The sequence below is a fragment of the Eurypyga helias genome, unplaced genomic scaffold (genome assembly GCF_000690775.1).
Source record: "Eurypyga helias isolate BGI_N326 unplaced genomic scaffold, ASM69077v1 scaffold28177, whole genome shotgun sequence".
In the NCBI taxonomy this organism is placed as follows: domain Eukaryota; kingdom Metazoa; phylum Chordata; class Aves; order Eurypygiformes; family Eurypygidae; genus Eurypyga; species Eurypyga helias.
The window spans coordinates 3,255-17,646 of NW_010264152.1; the positions used below are offsets into that span (position 1 = coordinate 3,255).

Below are 14,392 nucleotides of genomic sequence, written 5' to 3' on the forward strand. Positions count from 1 at the left end.
AAGATTCTTCCATTATGTTTCTTCAATAGTTCCATCAAATACTTTTGCTAAACCTTAGTAGGCTTTTAGTATGCTCGTAGGTGGTTTTAGTACCTCCAACATTCAGTGAGACTGTTAATGATTTGTTTAATAATTGATCGGTAGCTTTGGGACCATTCAAACTTTTGTGAGAGATGACAGACAGATGAGTAGAATTATATTTAGTTGCTTAGTTTAGTCATTCCTTTCTGAATTTTGTAAGTGAGGAGCAGCATGAAGGAATGGAGCTACTGAGGGAACTTCTTCTAGAAAATTACTCCCCTTAGCAGAAAACTGGAGAGAGTGTTAACCTATTAATTCAATACTTAAGTGTCTGCAAAGTGTTTTCTGAGCAGTAACAGTCATTACCTTTTGTAATTGTATGGACCTTATATTTACATCTATTTCCTCGTTAGCAAATAGGTTGTTTCTCGGCTTGTTTCCCTCTGTCCTGAAGCCTTTACTACCTCATTCCTGTTGTACACCTTAATCATTCCAAGTGTTAGTCTTAAAGCTTGAGCAACCATCATCAGTGCCACAAAGATTTTTGTATGCGGAGCCTTGGAGGCTCTGAAAGGATCCCTGTATCCCTTCTTATGACTCTCTGCTGTGGGAACTGTCTTTGCTCATCAAGGAAAACTGTTCCTCACTGTTTCTTTCCCAGTTGGGACTGTTGTGTTAGGGTGACGTCCCTGTGCTGGCCTAGTGAAAAGGCAGCCTTGTCCCTGTGCTGGTCTCTGAAGTAGGTGCTGGCCTAGTGAAAAGGCAGCCTGGAGATGTAAACCTGGAACATCGTAACAAGTAAATAATTCAGTCCTAGTCAGATACAGCAGAATACAGGGGTTGTTCTCTTCTGGTCCTGCTTTAAATACTGAAGTACTATTTAGTCTTTTTTATATCCATATTGATAGAGAATCAGAATCTTTCCTTTGACAGGTAGTAAGAAATACTCTTTAATGAGGAGAAGCAGGTTGGAAGTGCTGGCTCTGTCACAGTTTATATAAAACTCTTAGGCTCTTCGTGATATAGCTAAAACTCTACTTAACTGTAATGATATCCCTTCCTCTGAAATCCTGGCTCTTTTTACTGGGAATCAGTTGCATTGCTCACTTGCTTTAAAAACAAATAAACCGAAGAACACTAAACCCCAAGTCTTTGCTGGGGTATGAGTACCTATGAGGGTTAGGCACATAGTATAATTTCAGACAGTAAACCGTATGTTGGGAGTCATAAACTATGAAAATGGTAGGTATTGGGTGCTTGTAAACTAGAAGCAACCAAGTGCAGCTTGGGGTTTTCCATTAAAAACAAACGAAAAAATCCTATTGTCTGTGTTTACCCAGCCTTGTAATAAAATTTTACGATACACTGCTTTTCCTGATCATGGTAAAGGTGTTTATATAGCGAAATGAATTTGATTATAATATTTATGTGGGAGCTGTGTATAATAGACATATTTTTTTTTTTTATTCAACAGGCAATCAGCTGTAAAGGTCAGCACAGTATCTCTTACACATTATCCAGAAACCAGACTGTTGTAGTGGAGTATACTCATGATAAAGATACCGACATGTTTCAGGTAAGATTCTATGCAATACAGGCATTGGTTTTTAAGAGCGGTATATGGAACCACAGGTCTGCATTATACTCTTCTGTATTACTCTCACAGTAATATATACTTTCACGGGGTATTTTCTGTGATCTGTGGAATTTTCATGATTGAACCTAGTTGTATTAATATGGGACCACTTCGGAGTTTTGCATCATCTGCTCTTCAGACCAGCGCCAGCATCTGGTAGGATCCTTAACTGCCTTCACTGTACTCTGCTTTTCCTGCAAGGACAGCGTAGCAACTGCACAAATAGTACCAGAAAGAAATATGTGCTCTGTTTGGATTCATGAATAAGCACAAGAATACACCCCACACCCTCCAGTTAATCAAGTAGCTGGAGTAAAAAGAAGTGGAGAGGAGTAGGACGTGGCATGGGGAAGGAGGAAGGTGAAAGCGAAGGGAGGGAGGGGAGTGTGGGAGCTGTGCACTAAAGGAGGCAAACTGGTGATAAATGATAAAGAAAACTGGAGGGTGTGCAAGTATGTCAGGTGGTGTAGGGGACTGTGCTGAGTTTCTCAGCTGCTGCCCTCTATCCAACATGTTTTCACTCTCCCATGTATGCATTTGTCTTTTTCTGCATCATCTAACATGCTGGTAACCTATTTTATTTTCTTGTGCAAAGTTTATTTTTATATATATATAATAGGCAGAGATTATGTACATACTTAAGACTTCAGGCTTGGAAAAAAAACCCAAACATGCACAACCTTTTCAAATTCAGACTAATCTGGTCTGTCTTCTCAGTGACCTCTGTAATTAGAGCATCTTATTGTGAATTGTTATCCCTCCTCATTCAGCCTTTCATATTTGGAAGGGTCAGCACTTGAGTGTTGGTGACAGAAGAGGCAATAGCTCTGTCAAGATGTCTTTGCTTCACATGGCTTCTGGGTTTTTTTGCTCTGTATAAAATTTTCCCAGTGTGACTTTAGAGTCGTTAGGTCCAAATAGGGATTGATTAAAAGAAGTCTTGTTTGTTTGCTGCTGCACGAAGGATCACGCAGCCAGAGTGAACTGAAACAGGTTTTTCTGTGGTGACTAGTAACAGAGAAATGTAACTCATCCTCCTGGGTTACTGTGGGATACTTCTTTATCCCTGCAAGATGGTTTTGTGCCTTGAGTAGCTCCAGTGAAACTCTTCCCTGTATGTAGATTTTGAAAAGCTATTTTTGAAAGCTGGAATTTTTCCACTTGTGTATATTAAAAATGAATAAAGAGCTGCAGAACAGCTTACTGCCGCTTCGCAAGCACTGCTCGTGCTTTCTCTCTCCAGCAGCTCATGGTACCTGGTGAAATGTCACAAAAACTCTAATCTTGTTTACTACATCACCTCTGAGAGGCTGCTTATGGTTCAGGCAATTATCTGCCATATGTTTATAGTTATGTGACTGGTTTGGCTTGTAAGAGGTCAACTATTCCATCTTCATAACAGTAAAACTTTTTGAGCTGCATCTTGGGTTGGTGGTGTGTCTCAGTCTTCCTGGTGCCCCCTCAAATGGATAATGCGTCAGGGTTAAGACTTCTATATTGTTAAAATGCCTCTTTTCAGTGCAGTCTTTCTTCTGTCTTGATGTGTAGACTGTCATGCTGTGATTTGATCTCAGCTTCACCTCAAGCATTGTGTCCTGGTTCATGGTTTCACATTCTGTAGCTGTCGGCTGAGGATTGTACTCCATGCATTGTCCCAGAGGGGCTGGTAGCCACGAGAATGGGAAAAGGAATAGTCTGGTAGATCGTGGCAATATTTTGCTGTTCAGGCAATGCAGACAGCAGTTGAAATTTCCATTATTTAGACAAGTCATTAGATTTTAATTATTCTCAGTAATCTGATTGTGGGCAGTCAGAGAAATTACTTGAGGACTGTTTTGTGCAGCCCTGTGGTACGTGATGACAGATTACGTGCTGTCTGTTGATGCATGGAGTAGAGCCTTACTCTTGATCAAGCATCACTTGGGTAGACAGTCCTTGCTCTTTTCTTTTCAAATGTGGCTTTTGTCTTACACTGACAAGGATGTGGAATTTGAAAGATGAAAGATAATGCCTGGACTACAGGATTGTCTTGAGGCTTGAGGCACCTCCTTGGCTATTGATAAACATGTATTATCTTGGGCACCTAATCTTTTTTTTTTCTTTTTATCTCAATTTTCCCCTCTATAAAATGGGATAGGAAGCACCACGTGACTTCATTAAGGTAGGTGTAGCAAGGAATGTGAGAAGCTTAGAATGGCAGTTGTTGCTAACACCTTAGTGGGACCCAAAACAGGGAAAAGGGATGGCAGGGGTCTTTTGTTTTCTTGGTCAGGGTACTGTTTCTAACCTGTGAGGACTAAATGCATTGGGTTAGAGCCTATTTCCTGTGCAAGTGAGGGAAATTCACAGTTTGCAAAAAAAGCTGTCACCTTTTTCCTCCACTTTGAGAGTCTGTAGTCAGTCTTTCTCTTGGAAGGAGAACAAGAGGAGTGTTGTGTTGGTGACTTGTACTCTGCAGTTCTTCCAGAAACAAACAGGAAAATTGAGGATTGCAAACCCGGAATAACAACCTTCTTTTGCTTCCCAAGCTCCTAACCAAGAAGCAGCATGAGCAGATGCTTATCTGAAGCGAGGGACATAAGAAAATGTGGGGAGACTTTATGAGGGCCAGTAAGGAAATTCAGAAGGCATTGAAAAGCAGCGTTCAGGCTGCCTAAATACCAATTTTTATGACATTTTCAGTAATAAAATGAAAATGGCCACATTTTCATGCACATAACTTAGCAGTTAATAAGTGGTTTAAGTCGCCATGCACGTGCTCTGCCCGCGCCCCATGCAGACACATCATTTGTTAACCATGCAAGTTATAGGCATATTCAGTGGATGCGTGATGAAGTTTCGTACAGGAGTAGTCCTACAACCGTTCTTCCACTAGCTTTTCGGAAGATAACATGAAGAGTAATTAACAAATGAGCGTGGTCTTTTAAGAGTGTTTTCATGCATGATTTCAAGCACTAACCAGGAAAGTTCTTCCTTCTTGAAAGTTGGAAACAATGCAGAAATGGGTGCTCTTGTCTTCCCTGCTTGTATCCAACTTAGTCACTTCCCAGACATCTGCTGGATCACTTTAACAATACGGCTTCACAACCTGCTGCTGTAGGGCTTGGAACCTTTTGGGTATTCAGCTGCTTTGGAAGATTATCCTGGACATCTTCTATCATTCCTTTCTTTGGTCCTGTACTTGGTTTTGGGAATAGGCTTTTTTCTTTTCCTTTTTTTTTTTTTCCCCCCCCTCACTGTTCTGCTGTGTCCCGTGTGTTTTGTTTTCTTTTTCCTTAATCTAATTCTGTAGTGAAACTTGTGTACAAATGCTACTGTGCAGCTTTGTCTTAGTGACATACAGAAGCTATTTCTTCACGTAATAACCAGGTAATGTGCTAACGTGTTCCATCTGGCATCTCCCAGAGTCTATATGCTACAGCATCTGTAGGCTGCTAAAAATGAACATTTTCTTTAGAGTTTACTAACCATTCTGTTGATGATGTGTCAGTTGGAGCTGAATCTATTCCTTTGTGGTTTGATTGGATGGGAATGGGTTGATTATACCTGTCTGTACCACTACAAGGAGCCAAAATTTGTCGCCAGTACCCTAAATATCTGCAAGGTTATACAAGAAGCAGGTACATTCAGTATGAAAAATTATTTTTTTTTTTTTCCCTGAAGAACAGCCCTTCAGAAGATGCATGGTCCAGTTCTTCCCTATCATTAGAGTGAAATTCTGTTGAAGTCCAAGAATCTGTAGCTGTTAAATCTGCTGGCAGGTTGTCTGGTTTTGCCATTTCAGGAGTGAGCATTCTAATAGCACGTCTTTGACTGACGGCAGACACCAGCAGATTGACTGGCTGCCTGGCTTTTACACAGCTTTCAACAATAACCTGTAGTGCAGACAACAGGAGCTGTCTGATGCATCGGTTAGAAGATTTATGGTTTGTTGCTGGAAGTAACTTAGTGAAATAATATAGAATATGACACGGTTAACAAGAAGAGTTCCAAGATACAGCCTAAAATTATTAAGAATAAAGTACTCTGTGACATAGAGGAAAATGGAAGAAAAAGGAGTAACAGAGTCTGTAAAGAGTAGCTTTGAATAGTGAACCGAGTCGGTAGTGTCTGTAGCCTGACTGCAACATCAAGAAGCTAAAATTTGGGGTGGGTAAATGTTGCTAGCATCAAGTTCTTCATTTGTTCCTGAGGAGTTTTCTTTTGTGATGATCTCAAATGCAAAATTTTTGAATTGATTTAGAGCATGGGGGAATGGCTGTGTGTTAAAGGCCACTACTTGAAATAATTTCTAGTGCTGAAATGTAGCACAATCCATGGGACTGATCCTCTAGAATGCTTTTGTGAGAGAAAAATGCTTAAAATACTTGATGTTGTGTAGACATACATGTGACACATGCGATATATGTTGTAAGCCACAAAGTAATTACTTTATATTGCATGTAATTTCAAAGATTTCAAAAACTATGTGAAACTTTGTAATACAGATTTGAATGCCTATATCCAAACATACTCCCATTTCATGTTGACTGGTATGATGGGAGGAAGACTGGGAGCACACGCTTGTGTGTTTTCTCATTCTTCAAGGGAAGATAAGGCAGGTTTGTTTCTAATTGCATCTAAAAGCTTTGAGAGTGACCTGTTTGGGAGACTGAAACAGGCAGAACCTTGTTATGAACATATTTATTTCATGTTGCTTATTGATAATCCTTTAAGAGACTTCACATACAATACAGCATAGGCAGAAATTCTGAAGCAGCTTCCTGCTGCTGGTTGGTGCTGACTCCTAGCAGGAACTGCATTGGATGGGAAACGGATGCCTGTTAGCAATAATATTGTAAAAAGAAGAATATAGAATTACAGAGTCATTTGGGATGGAAGGGACCTTAAAGATCATCTAGTTCCAACCCCCCTGCCATGGGCAGGGACACCTTCCACTAGACCGGGTTGCTCCAAGCCTCATCCAGCCTGGCCTTGGGCACTTCCAGGGATGGGGCATCCACAGCTTCTCTGGGCAACCTGTCCCAGTGCCTCCCCACCCTCTCCGGGAAGAATTTCTTCCTGATATCTAATCTAAACCTCCCCATTTTCAATTAAAACCCGTTACCCCTTGTCCTGTCACTACAGACCCTTGTAAAAAGTCCCCCCCAGCTTCTTTGTAGGCCCCTTCAGGTACTGGAAGACTGCAATGAGGTCTCATGGTAGAGACCTTACATATAGCTTTAAGTTTTAGCTTCAATTTGTCAAGTTACATAACTCAAAATTGTCCCATATTTAACAGTTTCCGAACTCTTTCTCTTGGATATTCTAGTAGTCACTTTACTTTCAGTGAAAAACTGAAGTGCATACTTTTGATTAGACCTTTTCTAGTATTTCCTTGGTGCTTCCTGCACCGAGCTCACCACGTTTTCTACTCTGGTTGAGAGCCGTGGCGTGGAGTTAGTAACTAGATGTGTCACTCAAGACCTGAATTGTGGCATGTGTTTGGGTTTAACACAGCAAAGTAGAACTGAAAGCAGGAGAGATCCCGGTACTGTTGCTATAAGTTCAGTTATGACAAGGGGTAAGTAGTAATAATACCAATTTTCTTGATTCTTGAATAATCTTTCTTTACAGCAAGTTTAGTTTGCAGAGATGGAACCGTACATGTGTTCCAGTAGCTGTCTCTGAAGAGCAAGAAGCGAAGCAGAATGTAACTTCTTGAGAGACAAGGAGATCATGTTTAAGGAGGTTATTTTTATAAATGTAGATTTCTGATATTCATAGAATCATAGAATGGTTAGGGTTGGAAGGGGACCTTAAAGATCATCTAGTTCCAACCCATATTGAAAGTGGTTTCATGTGAGGAATATTCTTAACTTCCTTCTGTTTGATCACAAGGTGTCTATAAAATTAATATTCTGCTCCACGTTCCCAGTTATGCTCAAAGTTGGTGTAATTTGTCTGTAGAAGCTTTGCTAAAGTCACACTGTATGTTTGATTGACAGTCAGATCCTCTGTCCGTTTTCTAATGAAGTTTTCTGTTCTGAACACCAAGATGTTTCCAGTTTTAGAGTTAACACTCATAGATGCCAGCATAGAAAAATATTCTTGTCTGCTGATCAGCTGTGTTTTAATTCTGCTGAAGAAAGGTTTTTATAATTTCTGTAGTCATGCACATGTATGATTAGGAATAAATTTAATCATATGGTGGGTTTTACCTGAAAACTCTAATATTCTGGAACTACAAATTCTGAAAACATAAAGGTGGGTAGCTTTTTGTCATGATGTATCAAAAGAACAGAGTTCTGGGAGTAAAAAAGATCTCCTGTTTTCATGACAAATTAACTTGGAACTAGAAATGTGAATAAAACTTGTAATTTCAAGATAGCATTTTCTTAATTGACAGAATATAGTGGTAAGTAATTTGCTGTGTCTGGATTATGAATTAGCAAGGTGATAATACTTTCATGGTGTTGCCTGTATTCTAGCAAACAATTGCAGCTGTATTGGGCAAGCACGTACATCAGTCTTAGTAAGTGAAAATTTGTCACGGTGATGATGTCTTTCTGCCTAAGACAATTTTGAAAACACAGATTCGTCTCTGGTTGGATCTTGCCATCCAGGGATCTAGTAGGCGGCAGTGTACTGATGTCATCAACATGAACTTGGTGAGGTTATGTCCTTAATGCTTGATAGTTCTATGTCTCTTTCCAATTATACCATTATCTTATTTTTTTTTTGTGCAGGTTGGGAGGTCAACGGAAAGCCCCATAGACTTTGTAGTAACAGATACTATTTCTGGAAGTCAAAACAATGACGAAACCCAGATTACGCAAAGCACCATATCCCGTTTTGCGTGTAGGATTGTTTGTGACAGGAGCCCGCCATATACAGCGAGGATTTTTGCAGCTGGATTTGACTCGTCTAAAAATATATTTCTTGGTGTAAGTACCACTAATAACTTATGTACGAGCAAACTCTGGGTTTTATTCTCTGTTATTTTCAAGCCCCAAAATTTCCTTGTGCTAGTTGATAACTTAGTGTCATTAGACTTTTGTTACTCCAGCATACCAGCTGCAGTGTTATGTGCCTGATTTATTACCAGTATGGACTCGTGGTTATAATTGTCTTTAACGACGAAGCTCGACTTTAGTAACTGTTAGAGGATTTTCTTTAGGTTTGTTTGATATATTCTTGATTCTGTGAATAAGCCACTGTCGCGGTTCTGAGTGCTGAAGAGCAAGGAACGCATCAGCTGCGGTCGTGGAAAAGTGCCCAGTGCCATGATATTCCAGTACAGTAGTTATCAGCTGTGCTACTGGCCTTTGAGGCTTTAACTCTTACCTCACCTGCAGTCAACTGAGCTAAAAATAATATTTAATGTAGAATAGTAATTGAAGATGCTTAAGCAAGGGACGTTACGGCTCTGGCACAGTGTATTCTTAAAAACGCCTTTTTTTTGGTAAATCTGGGTCTAACCACTGCTGGCTGTTGAGGAAATATATTTTACACAGCGCTAGGTAAAACTTCAGCCCATAAACTTTTAGACCAACTCTCTTGCCTGGGGTGGTTGTCACGTGCAGGAAAAAGCGGCAAAGTGGAAAAACCCTGATGGCCACATGGATGGATTGACAACTAACGGGGTGCTGGTCATGCATCCAAAAGGAGGGTTCACCGAAGAGTCTAAACCTGGAGTTTGGCGGGAAATCTCAGTCTGCGGTGATGTGTACACGCTCCGGGAAACTAGATCTGCTCAACAAAGGGGGAAACTGGTAAGTTGAAAAGAACTGGTAATTAAAACAAGGGATACTTGTTTTTCTGGCATCGAGTGGAGGCAGTCGGAGGGTGGTTGCAGAGTAATAGCATTGTCCCTGGGTAGTGGGCACTGAAACAATCTAAGTGGGTGTGTATTACAGTAGATTCTGTACTGCTGTTCTGGTTGTGCTTATACACAACACTTAAGTTTTCTGCTAACGTCACCTTTCCAACTCAAATAGCATAGAGTGTAAAAGCTAAAGAAACTTTGCTCTTGAATCTCCATCTCCAAGATGTCCTCTTGGGACCTGGGGACATCTGGAAGTTCCTGCACAGGGAGCTGTTTTTTTGCAGTACTGTCTTAAAAGGAAGAGTCCACTTGGATGCAGAACAAGTTTGGATAACGTGGCTTCTGTCTGATTTACCTGCCGCTAGGAAGATAAGAACCACCCTGCTAAGTGTATTCCTGTAACATCCTATGGAGCAGGATGGGCTTTGCCTTTACCAGCAGCGAAAGGTTTCAACTGCCACCGTGGCACTCTCGTTCCCTTCCCAAGATTTGTGGGGCCTGGGAAGCAGAACTCTATCACAGTTCTTCCTTCTTCACTCTGTCCTCAAACCAAAAAAGCCAAACACCACAACATAGAAGTGGCCCAGGGAAGTACAGAAAAATATTCCCACTCGGACAGGTGAGCTTTCCCAGAGTCCTCTTCATCTCTGGATAGGTTAGAATGTGGTGCTGCCTGCAGACCTGGAAGAGCCTTCATGGTTCACCCCTTCTGATTTAGGAAATGAGAAGATGTTCATGGGATATCTTCACAGGAGCTGAAGATGCCCCTTCTCTTCTGCAACTTTCACCTAGCTGCTAGAGCTCAGAGCCTGAGAAACGGTGCGTGGCAGGGGGAATATCCTTCTCTTCCTGCCAAAGTGGCTTTTGTGCTGCTACCCTGAGTTCCCGTTAGCCTGATGGCGTTAGAGGTATCCCACACACTCGTGCCGCCCCGACTTTCCAGCTTTGCCGTAAGCAGCCAGTTGTCTGCAAAGCTAAAAGGAGTTTGGAAAATGGAGTTTGAATATTTTGTTCTGCTTTCAGTAGACAGCCCGCAGTCCGTAAATTGTTTTGTCACTTTAATGGTGGCAGGCAAACTCCGCCTCGGGGATTGGGACAGATGATGTTGCAATTGCGCCCTTTGTGTGCGGTTAGCAAAGCACCTTTTTTAGCTGTGAAAGAAAGGCAGTGCTAAAACAAATTCCCTTCCCTGCATCCAGAATGACTTGAATTCTCATTTAAATAAAATTACATGGCACACTGGTATTGATGTGATCAGTATTCGTTGATTGGGTTCATAAAACCAACGGCACTGTATAATGAATGGAACACATTGCATACGAGACAGCTGTTTGCTTGGCTGTTTGTGAAGGAATTAACTGAAAAGTGCATCAAATCAAGGCTTCTCATCTCTACTTGAACCCTTGAATTCTTCTGCTGAAGGTATCCTACGCTGGTGACCTTTTGTCTGTGTTGTACCATCTAGGTGTTTTGTGCAAGGATGATCCACAGTTAATCTGAACTGGATTAAAATGTAAATGCTAAACTGGTTGTCGTTCATAGTGTTCTTAGGCAGACATGATGATTTCATGTGACCTACTTAATGTTTTGTTTTCCCTTCGTGGTATTTTCTACCCACTTTCTATGTATAATGCCAGTGTGTAGGTCTGTTTTTAATTTCATAAAGCACCTTTTTAATATATGTTCATCACTACTGAACCGGTAGCAGTAGCACAAGTTGCTTATATGTTTGTGACATTAAAGAATATTTCAGCAAAGTACAACATGCCTTTGGCATAATCCCTTGAAAATACCTTTTAAGTACCTGCTTTTAGAGGAGAGAAACCTTTAGGCGGTGCACATTGGGGCTGTATTTGCATGGAATACCTCATTAAATAAAGAGCCTAACTAGTTGGGGTGGTTAATTGTTCAGAAGTTGAGCCTGTGGTGTCTCCAGTTGCAGAACTTGTCACTTGAGAAATCCAACTGGTGATTCCCTTTGCTGTAAGGACGATGTGTGCGAGTACCTGTGCATGCAGCCAGCATGGCATTTGTCATTTATCCCTAATGTGTCTGTGGAAGAGTTTCACTGTTGATGAGCTACGTGCCGCGGGAGTTCCTGCTTCTGCAAAAGGCGTTACGCTTGCCACGAGCCAAAACAAATGGTGTCTGGGTGATGGGGCAGCTGGTCTGTCCCAGGTAGCAGATTTTAGTCCAAAAAGGATCATCATCTGCATGAGCAGCCTCTGCCAGTGTACGTGGGCAAAGAATTCCAGGGGAGCAATCTGCTAAGACAGCCCTGCAGTCTAACCTGACTTAAACAAGCCAAAGGGGTACAGAGAATCAGTATTAGGAAAAGAAGCGTGCTCGGCGGGGGGAGTATTGGTGTGAAGAGGCTAGTTATTGCTAATGTAGTACCTTTTCCCAAAGTTACAGGCAGGAAAAGAGTGTATAATAATTAGTACTGCCCTAACATGTGGCTTTGAGCAACCTGGTCTCGTGGAAGGTGTCCCTGCCCATGGCAGGGGGGTTGGAACTGGATGATCTTTAAGGTCCCTTCCAACCCAAACCATTCTGTGATTCTGTGAACATGAAATAGTTGCAAATTTAGGACCTCCTGTACAAGCACAGAGTAAGAGACCTATGCTTATAATAATCTTACATACTAGACAAGAGATGGATTTGGACAAACAGGGGGCCGCAAGGAAATGAGACAAGTTTGGTAGCATGTTGGGAGAGCAACGATTTGGTGGGAAGGACGACATGGTTAGGGAACTAATTCTGTGAAAGCTTTCAGGCTTAACTGCTTATCCTTGTGTTCTACCCCTAGGTAGAAAACGAGACCAACGTCCTGCAAGACGGGTCCCTCATTGACCTGTGTGGAGCCACCCTTCTGTGGAGAACGGCAGACGGGCTCTTTCACACCCCGACTCAGAAACACATCGAAGCTCTGCGACAGGAGATCAACGCTGCCAGACCACAGTGCCCTGTCGGGTTAAACACTTTAGCGTTTCCCAGCATCAACCGTAAAGATGTGGTGGAAGAGAAGCAGCCTTGGGCGTACCTCAGCTGCGGTCACGTTCATGGCTATCACAACTGGGGACATCGCAGCGACACGGAAGCCAACGAGCGGGAATGCCCGATGTGCAGAACCGTTGGTCCCTACGTGCCTCTTTGGCTTGGGTGCGAAGCGGGCTTTTATGTGGATGCTGGTCCTCCCACTCACGCTTTCACCCCGTGCGGACACGTGTGCTCCGAGAAGTCTGCGAAATACTGGTCTCAGATCCCCCTGCCTCATGGTACTCACGCGTTTCATGCTGCCTGCCCTTTTTGTGCAACGCAACTGTCTGGGGAACACAACTGCGTCAAGCTAATTTTTCAGGGTCCGATTGACTGATATCACTTTGCAAATGACCACCATAACGTTTTCTTTAACGATTTACTGTGAAGGTTTTGCCACTAACTCTAGATTTTACCTTTTTTTATAATGTTATTATAGGGTGGTAGGGTGGAGATTGGGGAACTGACAAAGGAAATTGTGAGGGACTGTGGTGGAATGGGATACATTGATACCTGGAACTTGACAGATATTGGTGGTGTTGCATGCTCAAAAGCAGCATATTCCTGAAATCATCTTGGTCAAATCGTAGTATATTTATAATCTTTTTATTAGCACCCTGGGTCAGAAAAAAGGTGTCTTAATGATTTTTTTTTTAAGCTAAAATTTTTTTAATGGAAAGGTTTTCTCTTCTTAACTTTGACAAGCCTTTAACACCTGTTTTTCAAATCTAGAAGGAACACACAGAATGTAACTATTTAATTTGCAATATAATTTAACCTGAATAGTTTCTCAAGGAGCTAATACAGAATGTGTGGACAACCACAGGTGAATGTTCAGTAGAGATAATTGGATATGTAGGAGAAAAATTAGCTGCCTAAATTGTAGAGTATAAAAGCTATTAAAATCACTATTATGGTGTAACACAGCTGGCCAAAAAGGCACCAAGGATTACTTGAAACTGAGGAAATCCTGTTTGCATTGATTTCCTTTCAGTGTAATAGATATCCACTGTTCATTACGTATGGTAGATGGCTGAGGGGATTTTTCTTTTTTTGTTTCCTCCACATTTAAGCTTTATCTGGTGAAACTGCTTCACTTTTTAACAAACTTAGTTCTGGGTTTTTTTTACGCTAATGTTCTGTATATGTGTAGTCTGGCCTTTTCATTTCTGCTTAACTTAGCTTGTCCTAACAGCTCCTTGCATGCCCAGGACCTTTGGGTTAATTGAGATGTAGCAAACCTCTAAAACCTGCATTAATGAAGGGGGTGGGGCCACAGCAAGACGGAAGGTTTAGGTAGAACTTACACAGAACATATTTACGTAGACCTGAATTCAGGAGAGCACTTAGTTTGTGTTTAAATATAAGCCCACGGATGGAATTGTTTAGATTCTCAAGTGCTTCGATGGATTGTGGTTATATGCTGTTATGTTTTGAAATAAAAGAAGCAATTTAAAACTAACTTATTTTTTTAAGCTCGCTTACTAGCCAAAATGCTGTAAGGAGAGCATCGTTTCCAGTTCAGCAGAGTGGATTTGTTCGGTTTTTCAACTTGCTGCCATCTGTCACCTTTTTTCTTTTTTTTTGCAGATTGAGATGTGTTTGTATCCTTTTTTTTTTTTCCCTCAAATGTTTGCAAATCAAACGGCATTCAAATGTAATCAAATATATGCACCAGGGTGGTACATCTGAAGTGGATCACTTGAAATTCCTGACTTTTTAAGAGAGCTGATAAATGTTTACTATGGAAATAATTAAATCAGAATTTCATGAGATGTACCCCGCCCACTGTTAGTTTCATTTCATACAGAATGATAACTCATTGATTTGCGAGGGCGTGGTTTTTTTTTCTGTGGCTTTTTGTACTCTTGGTATCTGAGGTATCAATC

At 41.3% G+C, this 14,392-nt stretch overlaps 1 protein-coding gene across 1 annotated transcript; it reads left to right on the forward strand.

Annotated features, from left to right (window-relative positions):
* Positions 1 to 1,426: 1,426 nt before the first annotated feature.
* Positions 1,427 to 13,731, forward strand: LOC104513084 (E3 ubiquitin-protein ligase pellino homolog 2). Its single transcript, XM_010156313.1, has 4 exons — positions 1,427 to 1,597; positions 8,386 to 8,583; positions 9,223 to 9,411; positions 12,274 to 13,731. The coding sequence occupies exons 1-4, from the start codon at positions 1,427 to 1,429 to the stop codon at positions 12,838 to 12,840; spliced, it is 1,125 nt and encodes a 374-aa protein (XP_010154615.1). The 3' UTR covers positions 12,841 to 13,731.
* The last annotated feature ends 661 nt before the right edge of the window (positions 13,732 to 14,392 follow it).

Bases quoted from the DNA above. Each gene is read 5' to 3' on its own strand.
- LOC104513084 (XM_010156313.1), top strand. From the start codon at position 1,427: ATGAATTTGATTATAATATTTATGTGGGAGCTGTGTATAATAGACATA. The intron at 8,584-9,222 runs GTAAGTACCACT...TGTCACGTGCAG, and splicing joins CTAAAAATATATTTCTTGGT to GAAAAAGCGGCAAAGTGGAA. The intron at 9,412-12,273 runs GTAAGTTGAAAA...TTCTACCCCTAG, and splicing joins CTCAACAAAGGGGGAAACTG to GTAGAAAACGAGACCAACGT.